This window comes from Uloborus diversus, chromosome 5 (genome assembly GCF_026930045.1).
Source record: "Uloborus diversus isolate 005 chromosome 5, Udiv.v.3.1, whole genome shotgun sequence".
In the NCBI taxonomy this organism is placed as follows: Eukaryota; Metazoa; Arthropoda; class Arachnida; order Araneae; family Uloboridae; genus Uloborus; species Uloborus diversus.
The window spans coordinates 177848848-177872194 of record NC_072735.1 but is presented as its reverse complement, the minus strand read 5'-3'; the positions used below and the strand labels follow the sequence as shown (position 1 = coordinate 177872194).

At 35.9% G+C, this 23347-nt stretch overlaps 1 protein-coding gene across 1 annotated transcript in view; it reads left to right on the top strand.

The window, feature by feature from the left end:
• The first annotated feature begins 211 nt into the window (after positions 1-211).
• The window catches only part of LOC129223394 (glutamine synthetase-like), a 68512-nt gene continuing 45376 nt past the window's right edge, over positions 212-23347 (top strand). The window contains exons 1-3 of the mRNA XM_054857986.1: positions 212-270; positions 5841-5920; positions 11893-12242. Coding sequence (XP_054713961.1) covers positions 227-270; positions 5841-5920; positions 11893-12242 — 474 coding nt within the window. The 5' untranslated portion in view covers positions 212-226. The remainder of the gene's footprint in view (positions 271-5840; positions 5921-11892; positions 12243-23347) is intronic.

Here is a 23347-nt window from a genome sequence, read left to right as displayed (position 1 = left end):
CGACGCGGGGGGAGGGGGGTCGGCACGCGCTCCTCGGTCGGTGACCGCCAGGGGTCCCCGAGTCCCCGCGATTACGTCACGACACATGCGTCGACCGCGATCGACCGGTTTTTCGGGCGCACTCGCCGCTCTCTCCCCCCCAGATCGGCTGCGTCGAACGTTCCGAGCGTTGGGGTTCTCGGCTGTCCACCACCTACTAGTCCGGGAATTTCTCTAGCCCGCCATCATGGCGACGAAAGCGGGGAGCCGCCTGCTGGACTACAACGCTATGTAAGTTCTTCCGTTGTTCCTTTTTCGCGTCCTAACATTTCCACAGCCCCTCCACCATTTTAGGGCGAAAAAGCATTTTTCTGGCAGATTCAAGTCCTCAAATCAAAATTCGTTTTTGAGGAAAGGGTAGTCCCCCAACAGTACCCCGTAGTTTACAGGCCTTGATGTCTTATTCAAACAGTGCTCCTACCAGAGTAATGAAGAAAAAAGCTACTATTAGATGAGATAAATGAATACTTTTGTGCTGAAAAGTAATGTAAGAAATAACAAGGTCAAAAAGCACAAATTGCAGATTACTGCAGAAACGTGTTTCGGCGATACAACGAACGCCATTTTCAATGCAAAATCCATAAGCTCATTACTTTTTGCATTGAAAAAGGCGTTCTTTATAACGCCGAAACACGTGTCTGCAGTAATCTGCAATTTGTGCTTTTTGACGTTATTTCTTACATTACTTCTAGTAGATGGTGTGAAGTGTAAATAAGTCTTCTTACATTACATAAAAAAATATTCTAAGTTAATATTCAAAAGCCTCAAGTTAAGAAATCTAATTGGCACAGCCTATGGCAGATCCAGCTGCTGGTTTTAAAACAGGGCCATTATTGAAGTGAGAGCTCATAAATTGGAAGAGCATAGGTCATAAGTGTAATAAAGGGTGTCCCAAAATTAACGCAAGATTTGAATTTGCCACCATTTTTTCCATAAATTGTTGGCAGCCATGAAAAAAGAACAATTTGACAGTTGAGAGTTTAGGGTTAGTAAAAATGGGGTGTTATTGTATACCATACAGCTAGAGAGAGTGAAACATTTCAATGACTGCATAAGGCATTTCCTAGTCGCGTACTCTCTCATTTCGATGATCAGAATTGGCACCCTAGATCGTGTAATTTAACATTTTTAAATTTCTTCTTATGGGGTTATTTGAATTCAAAGGTCTATGTCAACAAGCCCACAACCACCCGTGCATTACCGTGTTGCGATACCGAGCGCCAATAACAGTAACTGCTTGACCAGCCTCAACTTTCATTATTTTTGAAACAATTGTACAATAATGAAAGCGCGTTATTGTATCGTATAACGCTCCATTTTTGATTACCCTAAACTCTCAGCTGTCAAATTGTTCTTTTTTCAGGGTTGCCAACCATTTATTGCAAAAATGGCGGCAAATTCAAATCTTGCGTTAATTTTGGGACACCCTTTACTAGATCAGAAATAGGGGTTCGGGGCTTAACCCTGGTTATTTTTCGAACTCATAAACCCCCGAAAACGCAGTTATCTTCGGTCGATTTAAGGAGGCCCTCTGGACCAAGGTTAGAAATAAAATTTAAATCAAGACCAAATGCAATTGAATTTTTTTAATATATAACCTCTTGTATATTCGATTTATTAAAACACGGCGGCACAGAGAACTTATTCTACGCTACGATGAAGTCTATAGAATAGGTTTTCTGTGTACTATTTTTAACAAATGAAACATGCATGCTTTGCCCGTAGTAGAAAATTAATAGGTCATTTTGTTCGCCTGTATATTTACAAATTAATGGATGATGAATTTCTTTTTCGCATATAGTAGTTTTCTCGTCCACGTTGTGATAATTTGCTTGGTAAAATGTTCTTACATTGGAATAGGAAAAGAACAAAATCGAATTTTCGAAAAATCGCTTCAAGGTGTCACGCCTATCCTACGAACTAATTTTGTGCCGAATTTCACGAAAATCAGCCGAACGGTCTAGGTGATATGCGCGTAGCAGAGATCCAGACATAATGCTTTCAACTTTATTATTAGTAAAGATAATTCTTCCCTTCAATCGTGGTTTGGTCATGATCGCGATGAATTGGGATGAAACAGTTCGTTTTAATTCAAAATTACACCCGTCAGTTTTGGCTCCTAAGTATGGAACTTGGCGCGAAAAATCAAATGTTTTGTGCTTATTACGCCTAATGACCACTTATTTCTGACACTGCCCCTGACCCAACCCTGTCAGTTCTTGGCATAGTCTCATGGTATATTTGTATGATTGGTCTTGACTTCTTAAAGGACTTTAAAACTTGCATCGATTTTTATCATGCAGTTGGAGAAGACATAGGATTATTTATGCCATCCTATAGGCCGTCTTTTTCTGCTTCGAATCGGATCATACTTGTAAAAATGAATGATTCATAGACCATAATAAACCAATTTTTTAACTGGTGTGACAGAATAATATAATTAAAATTAAAAAAGAAAGATAATTAATTTGAATTCTGAAATTTTGAATTCAAATTATGTTTTTCGCAATCACGACTTGCGACAGGGCCCTACTCATTGGGGGCTATTGTTTCTAGAAGCAGTTCCTGTCCCCCCCAAGCCTACCCCTCCTCCTGGGCGGTTACGTGTGTATAGTTGTGTGTGTGTGTGCAGGCGTGTGTGTATGTGTAGGTGCGCGTGCGTGCGTGTGTAGGCTTGTGTGTGTGCGTAGACCTTTGTGTATGCAAGTAGGCGTGTGTGTATGTGTGTAAAGGCTTGTGTGTATGAGCGTGTGTATGTGTGTGTGTGAGCTTTTTGTGGGGGGAGGACATGGACGCCCCCGACCAGGAGAAACGGATTCCAGGGGGCAGTGCTCGGAGCCGCACCTGCAGAGGCCGGTGAGCGGTGGTGCTGGTGTCTCTGGGCCAAGCTGAAAAAGGAATCACAACATCAAGGATGGTGAAATAAAAGCAATAAGCAGTCGTGATTGCTCAAAAAAGAAAAACCCCAACTGATTCGCAAATGTAGAATCAAGAGAGAAAATTGAAAATCTTTTCAAGATCCTAATATTATTAAAAATCAATTACAAGTATTTTATTTGTCAACAAATAGAAACTGGCAACAGATAAAAATTTTCAATCATTGCGTTAAATTTCCTTGTCGGCCAACAATGACTTCGGTTACCAATCGCATGAATAAAGGCTTAGCCGTATTTAAATCTGCTTTAAAAAAACGTTATAATTTCAATTTCATGTAACATGAAAGTTCCAAACTCTTTCTATCTGAAGCAGAAAAAAATACTCTTTATTTTGGTACTAAATTTTAAAATTATCAAATATATTTTCACTACAAAAATCGCAAAAAAACTTTTAGGGGCTTTTAATTAATATCTTCGTTAATTAGGGTCATCCGAAGACGCACCCTAGCCTTTGTTTTCTGAAAAACTACTTTTTTCGAAATTTTCATTCACGACCGATACCGAACTTTAAAAGTTTTATACTTTTATAAGCCTGTTTTTTATTATTATTATTTTTTTTTCCAAATAATGTTTTTCCCATTGCCAGCTATGTTTTGCACTAATCTAAGCTTTATGTCAGTATTTAAAAAAAAAATACAGGTATAAACGGTGAAATATGAGGAATTTTTTCGATGGAAATATTGAATTTCAATAAAATTCCCATATTTTTTTCTAATTTTGGAACTGTTATAAAACTTTTAGTTCAAAAGAAAGGATTTTGAACTATTTTGAGGCGTGAGCTGTAAAATTAGCTTATGTTTTGCTCAATTTTCCCATTTTTGAAAAATTTTATGAGAAATAGATGGTTTTTTTTTCTTATATATTTTTTAATGTTATTTTTCCTCTTTTTTATTCCTTCTTTAATTTGAAAAAAAAAGTTAAATATCTGTTTTCCGGACGTTGACAGACCCCTTAATCAACCACCTAAAAGTTCTGTCCGTTTATCGCTCGGGTGGTGATTAATGGGACTTCCCTGCAGGGCCTGATTAATAAATAGACCAACTAGGCCATGGTCTGAGGCTCCTACTTTTTGGCCTCCAAATGGCTATTTTTTTTTTTTAAATAGATGTTTATAGCAGCAGGAGCGAATGCAAGGGGGGGGGGGGTCATCACCGTAGGCGCACCGTTAGGTGTATTGTAGTCAGCACATTCGAGTACAGTATATTTTTTTCTCTAGAGTACTTTCTTTCGAGTAGCGATTTCTTTGAAGAATCATTGAAGCACACAAAGCTTTAAGTTAAAAAAAAAACATGTTGTACTTGAGTGTGTTGATTACAATACATCCTATTAATAACAAGAAAACTGCAGCTGCTTTATACAGAAAATTTAGCCTGGGTACAAATGGGTACAAGTCATTACCATCACTTTAAAGTTTTGAAACGGACAAAAAAATCGTTCGTTCATCTTTGAAAATTTTTTTAACATTGTTTAACTATCAAATAGATTAATTAAATTAGGGAAAAAAAGCACTTACTAGTATACATAATGTCCATCTTGAACAATAAAATCATATGAAATTAGAAACCCTTTAATTTTGTGTAATGAAATCATGTGTGGAGGAACTCAAATGATTTATTCTATTACAAACGGATACGTACCTTTGAACCTTATTACTCACGTGACGGAAGGGAGTTAAATATAAACAAATAACTAAGTATCATGTTTTGGTGTATTGTTTACTTTATCCCAATGCCAAAGTTTAAAATTTTAAACATGACTATTGTCCACCTAGCTTGTACAAATCGAAACACTGTGCGTTATTTCGAATTCATATACTCGATATAAGTGCAAAAAGGCCATTCCACCGTCACGTGCGGGACAATCCGACTTGATATTTTCACCGACATTTTGTTATTCTGCCTTGTGCAGGTAAAGGGCAGTAACTGCAAATTTTTCATTTTTCATTTTTTTGCATATTTGTCATCTATTGTACGTTATCTTTACTGTACAAGCTCGCTTATTTGGTTTCCGCTGAAAAAAAGGCGCGAAAAAGACATCTAATTCTAACCTTTCCCTATTGTTAGTACTGAATCCAATACACGTTTCTTCAAATATCTTGAAACCTCATTTCTGCAGATACTGCCGTTTACCTGCACATGGCAGTATAGATATTAATATTTTAATTAGACAGGAGTAAGCATATATTCAGTAAATTACCGCCCAATTAGCCAGGGCTAAAGCAGAAATACAAGAAATACACCGCCCGGTCAGTCATTTCCAGCCGAGGACTGCACTTTCGTGCTTATTAGCACTCATCAGCCCGGCATAGGAAAGTGACTGAGCTGGAGATGGAAAACCAGCCCTGGCTAATGGGCGGTAATTTACTGAATATACCTTGCCTTGCGTTCAATCTACGAGTTGAACCGAACCATTGCTTCGGTCACTCGTTCGTCTGGGCTGCTAATTCTATGTTAGCTACCAGTTTGTTTGGCCCTCTTGGCTTAAATAAGAGGTTTTCCATCTCCAGCTCAGTCACTTTCCTATGCCGGGCTGATGAGTGCTAATAAGCACGAAACTGCAGTCCTCGGCTGGAATGACTAAGCTGGCTGTGTATTTCACGTGTAGGAGTAAGCATATTTTTAATCTTTACATTTGATACAAAGGTACTCCTCCTGACACAGTATTTTTTTTATTAAATGACTTTTTGTACTTATTTTAACCGTTGAAAAAAAATCTTATACTACTGCAAAGCATAAGGATTCGAAAACACAAAATGTGTATAATATTTTAAAAAATATAAGAAAAAACTAATGTTTCAATACATGACTGCAAAAACTTTAATTTGTCGGAAGGAAGCTGAATTTCTTTATTTTCTCTTCTTGCTAGTGACCTGAGCGACAGTTCTCCTCCTCCTTCAAAATGCAGTCGACTCAACTCATCGAAATCGGATTCCAGGTCCTCATTGAGTGAGTAAAATTAAATACTATGCACTATACCCCAGGATTGTTGGCATTCGTAACCGGACGTGTCCACTTCAAAATCAGTTGAAAACTGAGGTAGCAAGGCTTGCCGTGATCAAGCATTGGCAGGACTACTGTCTGTTCTCGAACTCCGCGACTAGCAGCTGCGAACGGTTCCAATTGAAAAAGGGGTGATGGTTTAAGGAAGCGCACTTCCCGATGCATTCAGTTATTGCTTGCTCGTTACTTCCTTCTTGCTATAACCCCTGTTTTGTTAAAATCAGAAGAGACCTGACGCATGCGCAAATTCGAGTAAGGTTTCGCGTTAAAATATCGGACAGTTGTTTCTTTCATGAAGCGTCGTTGTTTGTTGACAAAAAGTTCTACTTTTGACTGAAGGAAACAACACCATTTTGATGACACCTAGTAACAGATAGGCTGAGGAAATGATGAGTAATGGACATAATTTCCCTTTTCTCGTCAAAATGTGCAAAAGTTCTTTATTTTTAGATCTGAAACCCTATTAAATTCAAATGAACACTACCGACCAACACCTGCAGATGTCGCGGCGGCTGTTCACAACCTTCCACCACTGCCTTGCAAATAAGAACTGTCTCATAAAATTCACTCTGATAAAACGAGATGGTTGCACCGTAGTCATGGGTCGCGGCAACATCAGTTTTACCCGCCTAAAACTCTTATTATTTAAATCCAAACTTACGACTGTCTGGTACTGGACCCTTGTCTGTTACTAGTGTCGTTACCCTATTTTTAGTCACTGAAATTGATAGAATAAGCAAAAATAGATAAATAAATAAAATAATAATAATAATAACATGGAGCGAGAAAAAACTTTTATTTTCCCAACAGTTATTTTTTAGTTCGTTTTTTTTTAATGTCGATTTTGGAAACAAGGCGTTTTCTTTATGACGTCAAGTGATGCACTTTGGCGCGCTACTCCATTGTCGTGCTCAATTTTTACACTTTGCTGTCAACGGCGTTGCCAGGTTATGATAATTTGCGCTGTGCGCTAATGGCATCAGTGAATAGCATTTCATCACTTGTGATGCCATGTGCAGAAGAATAAAAAATGAGTTTAAATCTGTGCACCGATTAAAATAATTGTTAAAAAATATTAAACTTTGTCAAATTATTTAAAAAATGGGAAAATATGTTTTTAAACATGCTTTTTCTGAAAAAAAAATTTCTTAAATTTGGAAAACAACAAATTCTTTTCTCTTTTCATTTGTCGGCGGTGCAGGATTTTTTTCTTTTTGAGCTATCATCAAGCTTTAGCATGGCCGGTCTTTGTACCTGTAGATGGCGGGCCACGTGAAATCAGCAAACATAAGTGTGTTAATATTCTATTTCCCCGAGGACCGTCGGGAGTAACGGGTCAAACTAGGATTTTTTTTAAAGAAATTAGAATTTCCCCAAGAAACTCATTTATCTCTATTTCATCCTTTCTAGGACTGTAATCAATGGAGACATTATTTTGAAAAGGTTCGAAATTTGTTAAAAATAACAAGTTTGTGTTCAATAAGAAAGATATCTTAAATAAATACCAAACCTACGACTTGTCGAAAACAAAGTTTAAAATACGTTTAAAGAGTTTTCTATATTTTGATCTTCTAGATTAGCTTAATTTATTTTAAATGAGCGAAGTTAAAAATAGCTATTCTCGTAACTTTTTCTTTCCTCTTCCTCTTTTCTTGATTGAAAATAAAATCTTGTAACGAAACAACTGTGTTTGAAAAAGATTAAATGCGTTGGGGATAAAATATATAAATCTCAATAAAATAAAATTTCTAAAAGTGTTTCGCTGTGTTTGAAAGTTTTGAGCTTTCTAATTATAGAAGTGAAAAAGTTTCGTGGTGGAGTAAAACTTAGTGTAATAATGGGGTTGTTTCTTTCAGCCAAAAGTACTACTTTTAGTCACTGAAATAGATAGAATTAGCAAAAAAAAAAAGACATGGAACAAGAAAATAATTTCTTTTTCCCAACGCTTAATTTTTAATGAATTTTTAAAAATGTCCGATTTTGAAAATAAGATGTGGTCTTTATGACGTCACAAATGATGTACTTTGGCGCATCTGTCTACCGCGTTTCCATGTTATGATAATCAAGAAGCAAATTAAATTTTGCCCTCTACGCTTGCTACCAACCATATCGTTGCCAATGCACGTGAGTAAAGATGCGAATTAAATATTGTGCTCTGTGATTGGCATCAGTGAATGGCATTTCATCATTTGTGATGTCATCGGACAGAAACGTAAACAATGAAAGCGCATCGATTAAGAGTTTTTTTTGTATTAAACTCAGTCAAATTATTTAAACTATGATCAGATTCTATGTTTTTAAGCATTCTCTTTGAGTAAAAAATTCTTTTAAATTTCGGAAACAGCCCCATTGCTGTCTAGGTAAAAAGTGCACTTCCTCAACTCATCGTGGTAGAATTTTGCCGCTAATAAAATTATTGGAATCTGAGTTTATCTATCGCGATCCTTGTCTAAAAGATTTTAGCATTGCATTTGATTCTGTGATCTCTTTAATATTTTACACAATTTAAAAAAAAAATGGAAAAAAAGTGAAAAAGAAAAGAAATCTGTTGCACTCTCACAACAATGACAAATATAGAGTATAAACTTGGACAAAAAAAAAAAAAAAACACTTTAGCAGTGGCGTAGTTAGCATGGGTTATACGCGGGGCTGCAATTTGTGGGGTCACCCCACCCCCCGCCCACACACACACACAAACGCTAAAAAATAAATAAATAAATAAATAAAAGGTTTTAATATTTTATGTAAGCAAGAAGATCATAAGTACCGACAATATGAACCTAATCCTGAGCATAGTATTCACTACATGATGGCCCCGAAAAATTTTCAAATTCGTAGCCTTGAAAATGTATTTCAGCTTCATATTTTTCAGAAACTTTTTATTCCACTTTGGGTTTCACCCCCTAGACGGGTGACACCAGGGGCGGACCGTCCCCCTCCCCCTCCGAAGTGACGACACTGACTTTAATGATGTTTCAGGTTATTTACGATGACACTCTTAATAGCACTGCTGACAATAAGAAATAGTTACACAATTGTTAGAAAAAATACTGCCTATTTCGAGCTAGGGAGGGTCAAAGGCCTTCTTTCCTTCACTTGGCCATTTCAAGATTTTTGCCAATAACTTGACCTCTTTACAACAAACCCAAGCCCCACGACGTCCATTCTCATTTAATAAATAAATGATCGCTGTAAAAGTTGTTTCTCTGCGAGCAGAGTGTTGATGCACGGAAAACAACCAATCTTAACTCTTGAAATAGTTTATACAGTGAAATTACAACGAATACCAATACAACGAAATTTCCGTTTCAACGAAATACATTTTCAGTCCTGATTTAACTGACATTACATTATTTGAATTCCATTACAACGAAATTCTCGTTACAACGAACAGAATTTGCGGTCCCTTGAAGTTCGTTGTAACGGAATTTCACTGTATATATATATAGGTACTGCGATGAATGGCAGCCGCAATTTATGACAGATTTATTGCTGGAACGAATTGAAGCTTGATAGTTTAACGTGGAACGGGTAAACAGACATACCTTCTCTACTGTTCGAACTCTCAAACAGCTAAAATTTCAGTTCCTAACCCGTCGATCATAATCGGCCGGATGATGTGGAACCCGTTTTTAGTCGATTGCGACCAGTGGCGTAGAACCGTAGAAAATTATTGAACAAATTGAAAACTTCATTTAAGGAAGAAAAGGGAAACTATCTTAATCCATATTCTTCCTGCACCGAAGGAGGGAGGGGGGGGGGGTTTAGCGCCTATCTCGGAGAAATATTCTAAATTTACATCAAAAATCGCTGTCAGAGTAACGTTTAGGGGGACCGAGTTCTCTCCCGAATCTTCATCAAAACTGAAGTCGGTTTTAGCTTTTAGGTGACGTTAGGAAGTCGGAGTCTTTTCTCGAATATTTTCGGAAATTCAAGTTTTAAAAATACAATTTAAGTCTGTCTTAGTTCACTTTAAGGGAATGAGAAAGGTTCACTACGGAAATATTTCAACTTTGAACACTGAGAAGCGCAGTTGTAGTCACAACAAAACCTTACATTTCGAGCGTGGAAGGGGGGAGGTTGTGCTACTGCGAAATGACCCAATACTGTGAAAAGACCCAATAGCAAACAAACTAACAAATCAGGTCACTTTTTTCTTTTAAACACTCTGTATCATAATCATTGCTCTGTATCATAATCACAACTGAAGACAACTCCTCCACTTCTCCCCCGAATAGTAACAAGACCTCGGTTTTAATGGGACATGTGGAGTGACTTTCCATCGCCGTCCAACCAAGAAACCCGGAACAACAGCTGACTTGATTGAAATTTTGACAAAATACAGCAACACCATCAAAATCAACATTTTGTGTGCATAATTAAGGTTGATTGCAATTTGAAGAAAAGCATATAAATGATTTTTTCCCTTTAAGTACAATTTTGAAGAGAAAATGGTGTTACTTTAAAAACATAAATAATAAGAATAATTAATTACAAAATGATTAAAAGTTATTTAACATTTTAGAAACGACATATTTAATGTCACAATTGGTGAAGTGATATGGTCATAATCAGTTAATTGTCGGCTTTAGTAAATTGGTGGAAAACATAACTCGTCTTTTTTTTTTTTTTTGATTTCATTATAGTAAAAGTTTTAGAGGAAAACAAAAATAACAATACTTGTTCATAAAAAATTTAAAATTCTCAGAACCTAAATATTTATTTTTCTTTATTTCAGTCAGGGGAAGAATAAAGATTTGTGCTTGTAAATAAAATTGAGAAGGTTTTGAACATTTTTATCAATAAAACAGTAGGTTTTCCAGTTTGAGTCGGTAATAGAGGGGGAAAATTTAAGATGGAAGGCTTCAGTAAACCTACAGTAAAAAAGAAAATGTTTGTAGTCTCCAAATCATTGCTTTAGATCAGCGGTTCCCAACCTTTTTTCCCTGGCGAACCCCTTCCAATATCCAGAAGAGGTTGGCGAACCCCTTGTGTAGTAAGTAATAGGTAAAAAAAGAAAATACACACTATAAAATTCGGCATTTTTTTTTTTTCAGATTGATGTTACTCATCACTTCATAACAATAACAAACACATGACGGCAAAATATAGAGGTACAAACATAACTACAAACTAAAATGATAGCTCTTCAAAAAAAAAAGGCAAAATTCCACAAAAAAGAAACCCAATTAAAGCTTCAGTACTTTGAAAAAACTCTTAAAATGTGATATTTGGGTAACAAAGAAGCTAAGTTCAAAGTTTAGCTCAATTGTCTGAGTTTTAGTCGTGCATTAAGTTCAGTATTTAAGTTGCATCTGTATTTATCTCTAAAAATGTTGAAAATTCTCCTTCACATAAAAACGTGTTAAAAATAATTTTAAGTTTACTTATTACAATCGCACTTCGCGCATTTTCGCATACGACAAGAGTAGTGTTCGCCGCACTAAAATGATAAGTTAACTAAACATAAAAAAATAACCAAAGATATTTCATATGCTCGGACATGCACTATGTAATGTTTCCATCAATTTTAACTGAATTTTCTGATCAAAAGCTAAAGAGAAACCAAATCACCTGGCTTCAATTCCATCATTCTCAATGAAAGCGAAAAAACACGCGCCTCGTAATGACAGACTTAATTCTTGGAAAGTAAAATATGTCAGCCAATATGCTAATATTTTCGTGCAGAATGTATCGAATGTTTGAGAGACAACTGAATAAATGTTGAACAAAAAACCACTTGACCTCAAGACTTTACAACAAACAAGTATCCTAAAATTCCGCCATTATAATATTATTTTTGCGAACCACCTTTATCTCCCTCACGAACCCCCAGGGGTTCGCGAACCACCGGTTGGGAACCGCTGCTTTAGATTCATGTAGAGTGCTTTGATGCTATGAATATCTTCTTTGTACAGTGCTGATGAACTTTGTGGAGGAAGTGACGAAGCGGAAGAAGCCAAAAAACTACCGCTTCCACTACGAGTGGGAGAGCGAGTTCCTGTTCACCATGAGCCAGGGCAAGTGCACCTGCCTCATCTGCCACGCCACAGTCGCCATCAGCAAAAAGAGCAACCTCAGGAGGCACTTCACCACCATGCACAAGCAGTTCATTCAGCAGTACCCCGAGAACTCCTCCGCTCGAGCCATGAAGGTTGTGGAACTGAAAGCCGCCTTCCCACATCCAATGAACATGGACGATTGCGTCGTGACCACGCCTCCAAAACCGCCCACCCCGCCCACAAACTACTTCGACTTTTTCCCCCAGGTAAGTTTTCTCTCCGTTAACTACTGAAGGTTGATTTCAACAGTTTTTTCTTACTTTCCTTTTTCTCTCCATTCTTTTCGATAGTACAACTATCTGCGAATGACCTTACCAATTAACTTTAGCGCCCAGTTTCTCCACCAGATGGAGGCACCTGGACTTTCTTCGATGCGCAACTGCACTAGGGATTTAATTTTGCCAAGCATACTCGAGGGATCTTTTACATGATGCATAACCAGACGCCATGGGATGCTGTCGATTTTCTGCATCTAGAATATTCAACGCTTAGAATAATATGCGCCTTTGGGTGTATGAAGTCTAAGCCTAATATTTTGGAGCTTTAACAAGTTTAAAGTGCTTTTTCTGTTTCATCTTGAAAATAAGCTCAACTTGAACAAAATATTTTAACTCCTTGTGGTGGTAAAAATCATTTTTTGCCCTATGAACACGGGCAATTGCTTTTTCACCATGACTGTGAATCCACACACTCCGTCCAAGCATTTTTTAATTTTTATTTCTATCATTGAAATTTGTTTTTCCCGTGCAAATGAGTTAACTTTTTATTTGAAGAAGTTGGCTAAACCGTTTATTTACGATTACTCTGCAGATAATACAGTTGTAGAGGTTCAATGTAAGTGAAGCAAAAAGTAGTAATGAAGAATACATATCAAAATTTTTCGTTGCCCGATGTGCGCTTTGTTCTCCCAGTCGGGGTTAAAAAAATAACTAGAAGGAAAATATTTAGCTTTAGCCTTTTTTATTCGGTTGATAAATTTACTGTCCAACCACGGATTGCATGGAATTTTCAAACGTCCAGATAAGACGAATCTATGTGAATAAGGGGGAAAAGAGTAAAAATTTGATGCGCGTATTCCACTCATTTGAATGAGACTCTGCTTCTGCAAAAGCTGACATCGGTAAAAAATATTAGATTCGTCCATTTCCGCAATAAAAAGGATGTTTGTCTTTCCATACAATCCGTGGTCAGACAATAAGTAACTAATTTTATCATTAATGGGTAAATAAGCGTGTATTAACTTTTCATATGCGTTTGCGGGGAATTTTACTTAAAATTTTTTTATGCATCGATTATCATCCATCTTCAAGCACAAAACAAATTACCTGCCGCAAAAATGAGTATAGTTGTGCTTCGGAAAGATAGCGGAGGAACTGGAAGCGGAAACAGAACACTTCATTTTGTAATAGGTAGGATTAGCGAGAACGTGAGAGCAGTAGAAACCTGACTGTTTGCGCGTTCTCGCTGATCCTACATATTACAAAATGAAGTAATCTGTTCCCGGTTTTAAAAATGTCTCTTTTAAGTTTTACGCCTCCATTTAAGTCCACTTGAGGTAAATTACTCAATGCGACTAACCACAGCGCTGTGGGGTTTTTTTTTTCTATAAAATTTTACAGTAAAATAGGATATTGTGGTAAAACGTGTTGGCAACACACACATGGGCAGGGGCGGATGCAGGAAGAAGGTTATGGGGGTCACGCCCCTCCCCCCTCTTTAAACCGTCAACAATATTATCTATTCATTATTATTGTATGTGATCATAGTGGGGTTGTTTCTTTCAGTCAAAAGTACTACTTTTAGTTACTGAAATTTATAGAATAAGCAAAAAAAAAAAAAAACAACCTGTGACCCACTTCCCCCAATCAATTCTAATTTGAATTCTGAAACTTTGAATTCAAATTATGGTTTTCGCAATCACGAGTTGCGAAAAGACCCTACTCATTAGAGTTATTGTTTCTAGAAACGGCTATCCCCCCCCCCCCATGCATGTCCCTTCTCCTGGGTGGTTACGCGTGTATAGTTGAGTGTGTGTGTAGGCTTACGTGTGTGCACGTAGTCGTGTGTATGTGTGTAAAGGCCCGCGCGTGTGTGAGTGTGTATGATCATGCGTGTCTAGCACATGGACGCCACCACCCAGCAGCAGTAGATTCCGGGGACAGTGCTCAGGACCAGAGGAGTGGCGCCGCGCCGGTGGGCGGTGGTGCTGCAGAGGCCCCTGGTCCACGCTGAAAAAGGAACCACAACATCAAGGACTGTCAAGTGAGAACAATAAGCAATCGTGATTGCTCAAAAAAATAACATGGACCCAGAAAATTCTTTCATTTTCCCAACAGTTTATTTTTAAATTAATTTTTCAAAATGTCCGATTTTTCAAACAAGGCGTGGTCTTGATGACGTCATAAATAATGCTCTTTGGCGCATCTTTCTACCGCGATACCACGTTATGATAATCAAGAAGCGAATTAAAATTGCGCTCTACGCTTGCTATCAATCCTATCGTTGCCAATACAAGTGAGTAAAGTTGCGAATTAAATATTTTGCTCTGTGAACGGCAAAACAGATTGGCATTTCATCATTTGTGATGTCATCGGCAAGAAATGTAAACAATGAAAGATCATCAATTCGCAACTCCAACGAACTATAGGGGGCACTGAAGTCACTGTCTAATGGCGGAATTGAAAACTAAAACAAACGCACATGGTAACGAAGAAAATGCTAAAAGTGTTGTGATTTTTGTTCGTACGTATGATTTTTTCGCTTTATTCTTTTTAAATTAATTTTCAAAGTCTTGTGGATATTCTGGCCCAAGTAGAAAGAAATGAGAATTCAAGAAGCATTACTAAACGTCAAACATTAATGCAAAGTACGTAGTTCATAGTTCTAAGCAGCCATTTTCACGATGTTGAATTCGATATTTATCAATTCTTGATAAAACTAAATAATAATTGTGGCCTGACAAGAATAACAATTAATGCTAGAAAATTTAATATGACATTACAAATTATTACCAAAAGAAGATGATACTTCTTTGCTTTGCTTTGGCTAGCACTTGTTTTCCATTTGTAGCTGAGTTATTTCTCTCGAATTCCCGAATCGGTTAATTTAAAAATTTTCTGTTTCGATTTTTCTAATTTCTGAGTTACGATTTAATTGTGTCATGTTATGCAAATCATCAACAAAATTCTCACGGATATATGGTGGTAGTTTTCTTTTCAGTTGATTGACCATTATTTCCTTTCACTTATCGAATTCTGTAATCTTACTACCATTTTATTCCACTCATGATAAAAATTAAAAATGGTTTAACTAAAAACGCGAAATCTCGCCAAGGCTACTTTGCTCGCACAATACCAAAACTATATAACCCTAAACAAATTTGGCGATACCTTTCAGCTGAGAATAAAAGGAATAAAGTAAATTCTTTCTCGGTTATTCATTTTGTTCTACGATAATATATTCAAGAAAATATTTTGCATACTGTCCATTCCAACTAAATGCTGCTGTAAAATATGGTAAGTTTAATTAATTTAAGATTAAAAAAAACCCATATTCTTACGAATTCATACAAAACAATAAAATTTTTTACCTTGTATAACGTTATCCAAGTTTGTTAATCCAGTATTTTCGCTTTTACCAATTATTAAGGAAATAATGAAAACTAACATTATTTTGAGAAGCTCGAGAATACTCTTAGGGGACGAATTAATTTCTGTAGCTGAAAGCAAACTAAGACACATCGATTGCGTTAATAAATACTCAGAACAAACTGCCTGTGTTTACGTCAACAGACACACGTGGAACGCTTCATTTGCAGTTTTTGTAAATCACCGCAAGGTAGCGTATTCGAGCGCTGGAGTTCCGAATTTATTTTTTCAAAAATATTAAACTTAAGCAATTTTTTTAAAAGGTGATCAAATCCTACATTTTTAAGCATGCTCTTTCAGAAAAAAATACTTATAAATTTTTGGAAACGATCCCATTGAATAATAACACATAAATAACAGATGGGGCAAACATGACCTGGCAGAACTGTGAAGACTACGCAGATCTTAATCACAGCATTACGACGCTGACAGGTTAGTTTTGCTCCATCTGTAGATGAATAGATGTAGAATATCATGGTAATATATTATTACACATTATGTTCAAACACTTTATGGATAAAGTGTAAGTGTTTTCCGAAATCTGTTCGGTTTACTAATTATTTGTTTGAAATAACTGAAATAATACTTCCTCTCCTGCTTCTGGTATCAATCAAAAACGTTTGTGCCACAATAGGCGCCAACTTTTTTGCCGATTTCGTACTGTTTATGAACACCAAAACAGTGTCAGAAATTTTACTGCGTGACCCCTTTCACTCACACAAATAATAGGGTCTGGTGGGGGAAAGTGGTCAATGGGGTAAAGTGGTCATACGTCAAATAAATGACCATAGCTTGGAAATAAATGTTCGAATGAATGTGAAAATTTTATTTTAGATTCGGGGAGTTAGAAACTACATTTTTAATACAAAATTTCCAAACCTGGAAAAATTTTATTTGGTAAACAAAATATTTTGTGTAAATATGAAAATTTTAAAAATCTAAACACCTCTTTTTACTTCTTTGGGAAATTTTGTCTGTTAGAATTATGAACAGATTGACGGCACAGGAAGCTTCCTACATGTCTTAAGATCGCTTACTCATTAGCAGTTAGCTGAATATATTTTAGATCATTTTTTAGAACAATTTCAGTAAGATGGGGTAAAGTGGTCATAATATTAGGCTTAACGAATATTGTTCTTCTAATGTCACTTAAGAGTTATGTATAAGGCAGATATAAATTAAATATTAATTTCACTTAATATGTATTGTTTTTTCCGTAAATGGGGTTAAATATACGAGTATATACGTATGCATACGCATATACTCCTGTAGGCACGTATACAAACGTATTCACATTAATGCACCAATAAATACGTATATGGGTATCTGCGATATGGGTATTTTTTATCTATGCAGACTTACATTCGACTATGCAAGTATATACTTGCTTTTACTCGTATGTATACGAACACTTATATACTCAGGTAGACACGTATATACACGTACGTACTCGAGTAGATACTTACATACAAGCATATGACATACAAGTAAGTTTAACTCTTGTTTAAACTTACAACAGAGTTTAAACTCTTGGGAAAATTTTTACCAGGTGTTAGAGGGGAGGATAAGAAGCAAGAATCCCAAGGAACATATGGTCACAAACACAATGCTGACGCGCTACATGCACGCAAAGCCAAAGACTGATGGATGCGAAACAGGTCACAAATTTGTTACACTAAGACAATTTTGCACAACATTTTAGGTTGTAAGAAGGTTTTAAAGCGGTTGAAGAAATTTGCGGCCTGCAGCTGTAATGCATGCGTCGCAATCACAAAGCACTCTCTGTTTTAATAACGAGACTTTTGAAAAACTTTCATCCGTCGCTGCGCCTTTGTTGCGATGCGTGTATTAGAACTACTACGGGCCGTAACTTTTAAAAAGTGCTCTAAATATTCTTAAAAACTAAATTTTGAGTAAAATCATCTTTGTGTAAAAAATTTGTGACCTGTTTTGCATCCATCAGTTTCTGGCTTTGTGTGCATGTAGCGCGTCAACGACCATAAACTCCTTATTATTCTTTGCTTTTTATCCTCACTTCTCACACCCCTTAGATTTTTGCTCAAGAGCTTGGATTCACTCTGTAGGCATACATGTATGTAAGCGTATATACTCGTGAATACATATATGTACTGGTTGACGAGTATGTACGGACACATAAATGTACGTATATACGTTTTTTCAGGTATATAATTGTGCTTACACGTATACATACGTATATACTCGTGCTTCCATATATACGTGTATATACGTGAGTAGACACGTGCAAACACGCACTGGATGAATCCACGAATTAACTCGTGTATACCCGTATATACATTTATGTACAGTTATGTTATATACCCACATGTACACTTGTACATATATGCGTATATACGTCTACTATACACGTATATACTCAGATATGCACGGTATCTACTCATATATGAACGTGATTACTCATGTTTACACGACACGTATATACTCGTGAATACACGCATATATTAGTGCATATACTTGTTACCATAAAAATAACTGAAATATACAAATATTAGGGTTATTTAATACGGTTTTGCATTTATTTTTAACTATGACCACTTTACCCCATGCTATGACCACTTTCCCCCATCCCATGGGGTAAAGTGGTCATAAATACAAAGGGAAAAGAAAGTGTTATAAAACTAATTAAATCAATATTTTTTTTTCTAAACTTCAGTGTACTGTGTTTTCTAATAATGCAATGTAAAATAACAACAAAAAAAGTTGAGGTGTTTAAATTATTTGTTGTATTTATTATCCACCAAAGTTGAAAACCTCCGATTTTATGACCACTTTACCCCACCAGACCCTACTCTATGGGGGGGGGGGGATTTTTGATCAAAAATATCTTCTGGGGTTTTTTTGATCTAAAATACCTTTTGGAGGGGTTTTTTTGATCAAAAATGTTTTTTTTGATCAAAAATACCTTTTGAAGGAGATTTTTTGATCAAAAATATCTTCTGAAAAATTATTTGATCAAAATAGCCCTTTCATATGCATAAACTACTTTTATTAGAATTTGTTGTTTGTTAAAACCAATGCCTCTGGGGGGGGGGGGGGGGTTTTCACCGCCCCTCTCCCTTCGCTGCGCCACTGGTCAGATTAGTACTTTACTTTTTGTACTTTCTATGCAGGAGTTGCAAGTTTAATCAAAACAAAAATCTAGTATTTAACGTACTTATAGTTCCGTCTTTGCTATCACAATTTAAAATTATTATTTAAGTAAATAGAATTTTTTTAACTTGACAAATTTGATCCAAGTAAACCGGAGATCCGGATAAACGAGGGCAGTATAAACTAAGTTTTACTTAACGTTTAGAATCGTGTTCCATGTTATGTTTCTCAAATTTTTTAACACTTTTTTGATAAAATGGCGTATTATTTTCCAACACGGTATTTTGTTGGTTATTTTTGACAGTCCGAACAATTTCAAAATCCGAACTATTGTACCTTTAAAGGCCATTCATTAATTACGCAAGGCTGCAGAAGGGGGCGGGGGTTGGAAAAATCTCTACATACCCTTTTTTTAGGGGGGGGGGCGGGTCAAGTCCGTTCTTACGCAATATTTTCCCAGTTGGTATTTTATACCAGAAATCGCGCGGTCAATTGGTTTGGCAGAGATTTTTTTCATTTGCGTCTGGAACGAAAAAACGTATCAAGTGGAGCTGTATTTTGTTAAAAATTTATTTTGCAAAGAATGCAAAGTTTAAAATGCGTATCATAAAATACTCGCACTTTGTATGGCATGTTTTATTTTTAATTAGTATCGCATCATATACAGAAAAAAAAAGTCGAAAGAACATTTAGTCTAAATTCCAACTTTTTAGTAAATATCTCTTTACACAAAAAGATTTACTTGAATCTAGTAGTGAATTTAATAACAATTCCAGTGATGTGAGATTCGTTATTTTATTATTTTGAAAAACGAAATGGAATCTTACGTTTGACTAGGGGGAGGGTTTTTAAAAATCTTAAGTACCCTTACATTGGGGGAGGAGGTCAAAAATTGTCGAAATGATCTTTACGTAATTAATGAATGGCCCCTGACTTCCAATCAGTTCGGATTTTTGACGAATATCTTTCTATCAGTACATTCTTTTCCGTGGAACGAATGCCACGAAATCCAATTCCTCCTAACCCAATCCAACCACACTTTCTCCTTCGAGCTACGGAAGATTTTTCTACCACCATCTGACGAAATTCGCAGTCATCTTCTTCATCCCAGTAACAGAGAATTCGGAAAAATCGAATCTCTGGAGCAGGGCACGACGCGGCTCTTCCCGCCAGCGAATGGCGGGCCTCCGATCACGTGGACAATCCTTTCCGCTTTATATACACCGCCGGGAACACGGCAGAACACCGCAGTCACTGCTAACTTTTCGCCGGGAAATCTACAATTACTCTATGAATAAAGGAGCTCGTTTTATCATCATTATTTCTTCTACTTTGTTTGAAGATAGGCCGCCGTCGCCCTTTAGGTATAAACCTCCTTTAGACTTAGGAATCAGGTGAGAATTTTTTAAATTTTTTTTTAATTTATTCTAATGTATTTCATGCGACACATTAGTTTCGGTTTCAAAATGTTTTTGAGCCGCTGTCATTGAGTTTGATATTTATTAGTTAGTTTTCTCTGCTTCCGTATTTATTATTCGTTTTAAAACTATATATTTTTTTATTTTACCCGCACAGTAAGATAAAGATTTTTTTTTTCTGGAAAGCATCTGCTTTCCATATGAAAAAAATGAAGTGTTTTTTTATGTCGATAAAGTGTTGCGGAGCTAATTTTGTATCTCTTAAAATATTTTGATGTTTCCCTTTCATGTTCTAAAAGGATCAAAATTTAATATTGTTTTCTATAAAAAATACGTTTTATGGGGGGGGGGGGGAGAGATTATAATTTGTAATTATTTGCTTGCATTCTTTACTGTCGTGTTTAATCGTGTTTTATGATTTTTTATAATTTTACCTCTTCAATAAAATTAATAGTTTTACCCTGCTTTGCTTAAAAAATGAAAGTGCTACTAAGTGTAGTGAAAAAAATCGTTTGTTTTGTAGTGTTAAATTAACAAGTTGTTAGCTTTAACACGTTCAATATTTAATTTTTTAAAATTTCCATAACTTGTTGATATTTAAAAAAACTTAGGCGTGTATATTTAAAAGCTTTCGTATTTTCCATGCATTTTATATTTTATTTACGGTATGAGATTAATAGCTTTTTTAAAACTTATCATCTTTCTGAAAATTTCCTTCTTTTTGCTACTTCGAACTGCCACCGAATAAATTTGCATTTCTTGCCTCATGCTTTTCTTACTGTTCAAAATTGAATTTGTGATTAAAGAAAAAAAATATTAATTTGAATTTTTGGCATCTTGAATTCAAATTATGTTTTTCGCTATCACGAGCGTGCGTGTGTATATGATTGCGCATGTGTGTGTGCGTGTTGTTTATGCAGTGCTGTGTGTACGCGCGCGTGCGTGTGTATGTAGGCATATGTGTTTGTGTGTGTGTGTGTAGGAGTGTGTGTTTGTGTCTGTGCGTAGGCATGAGTGTGTGTATGTGCGTGTAGGCGTGTGTGTGTATGCGCGTGTATGTAGGACATGGATGCCACCTGGAGACGGCTTTCGCTATAGGAGCAGCATCGTGAGGAGCCGGTCGACGGTGATGCTGCGGAGGGTGGTGGTGGGAAAATAAAATCATAGGAATTCAAAACAGTCAAGTGAGAACAATAAGCAATCGTGATTGCTCAAAAAAAAAAAAAAAAAAGGTGAAAGAAAGTTTATATTTCTTTTTTCCTGCTATATATCACGTTTTAAGTATCTTCTTATCTTTCGTTAAGAAATTACAGTTATTGTTTGAAATAATAAATCTGACCTCAAAAACCAAGGCTTTTTATCTTGTCTCATCAAAAATAGATTATCTAATTTTTGTAATAAAAATGCAAATATATTTTTAAAAAATGTTTTACCAAAATTATAACGGCAAACATCATTTATGAAGAGAAATAGAATTTTATTGACAACTTTTTTTCTATCCAAAATTAGGTGTGTATTTTTAAGTAAGAGAATTGTACTTATAAATTTTCAACTACATTTTTGGAAGGGAAAAGCATTAAAAAAATTCGCGTTTTCTAGAAATATGAATTTTTCTGGAATTATTTAGGAATAATTATGTTATACATTTTTCTTGTTTAATGTTTTATGACTCATGCTATTGCCGGTCATTTGTCATGCTTTACATTGTTTGTTTAATTCCGGTTTTTAAGGTTCTTATGTTGGATGTATATAGTAGGGTACATATTTTTTTTATGTAATTCAAATCATGTATGCTATCGGCGTTTTTGATTGAAGGGAGATTTCAGCTTTATATTTATGCGATATTTTTCTTTCAGTTGGAAAAAGTCTTCCCAGTTGTAATTGTTGAGTACACGTAGAAAAAAAAACTTGCGTCATAACTGCAGAAAAATGAAAAAGAAATTCAAAAAGAAAATGAATAAATAAACACAGCTTTTTTATATACGAAAAAAAGACGATAATCTGTTACCAGATGCGTAATTCCCCCCCCCCCCCCCGCAGATCTTTCGTGACTTTCTTTCATCACGCAAATAGCAATCGATCTACAAATCACAAAGCGAATAAAGAAAGCTAACGGTAAAATGACTAATTCTTAGTAGATGATTGATCAAAGGCATTTCATCTTTCATTGATGTAATATCTTCCAAGAAATGGCATTTTGAGTGACTTTTTAGCAACTATCTGTAGCACTTATTTTCATTCGTGGGTGCCCGGATGAGTGGGGGGAGGGGGGGGAGATGAATGGCGCAGATTGCCCCAAAAAAGTTGTTGGATAGGTCATATGAGGGAAAGAACGGTAAAGCAGCTACCCCCTTCGAAAGGAAAAAAAAAATAGGTACACACACACACATATCTATATATCTATATAAATCCACTGAAACTACGACGAAAACGAAACCAACTACGGGGGAACGATCCTCCTTTCATATTGTTCTTGTTCTGAAAAATGAAAGGAATATTCTGCAAGCAGCACATTGCTTCCTTATCGATCGACTTCATTTCTTTTCGAATGCCCGGCAAGAAAATGGAAGCATCGTTTTGTGTTTTAAAAAACACATCGCCCTTTTCTTTTTTCCCTGTAGCTGAAACAATATTTTTTTGCCTTGCCAAGGCCAAGGTGGTACGAACCGAAAGTGTTAAAATTGCGGCTGCTATCGATTTTCGGAGTCAAAAAACGTAATCGATACTGTCGTAGCAGCTGACGTTTTATTATTATTATTATTCTTTTTATTTATTTGTTTGTTTATTTATTTATTTTATTTTTTAATTTAATTTTATTTTTTATTTATTTATTTTTTTTAAATTTAATGTTATTATTTATTTATTTATTTATTTATTTATTTGAGCAGATTTTTAGAAACATTTATTATTCATTTCAGGGTTTTGCTATAAATTTAACTAAAAAAATATATTCCTTGCACAGGAAATAGTATAGATAGTGAGAAGAGATTAATTTTAAATTTTAAACCATGCTATATAGCTGTGGACTAACCAAATCGCAGGCGATGTCAGTTTGTCAGAGACCTGAGGTGGAGAATCTGCGTCCCCGAGGCAGCATGCGAGAGTTGAGATGTAGGA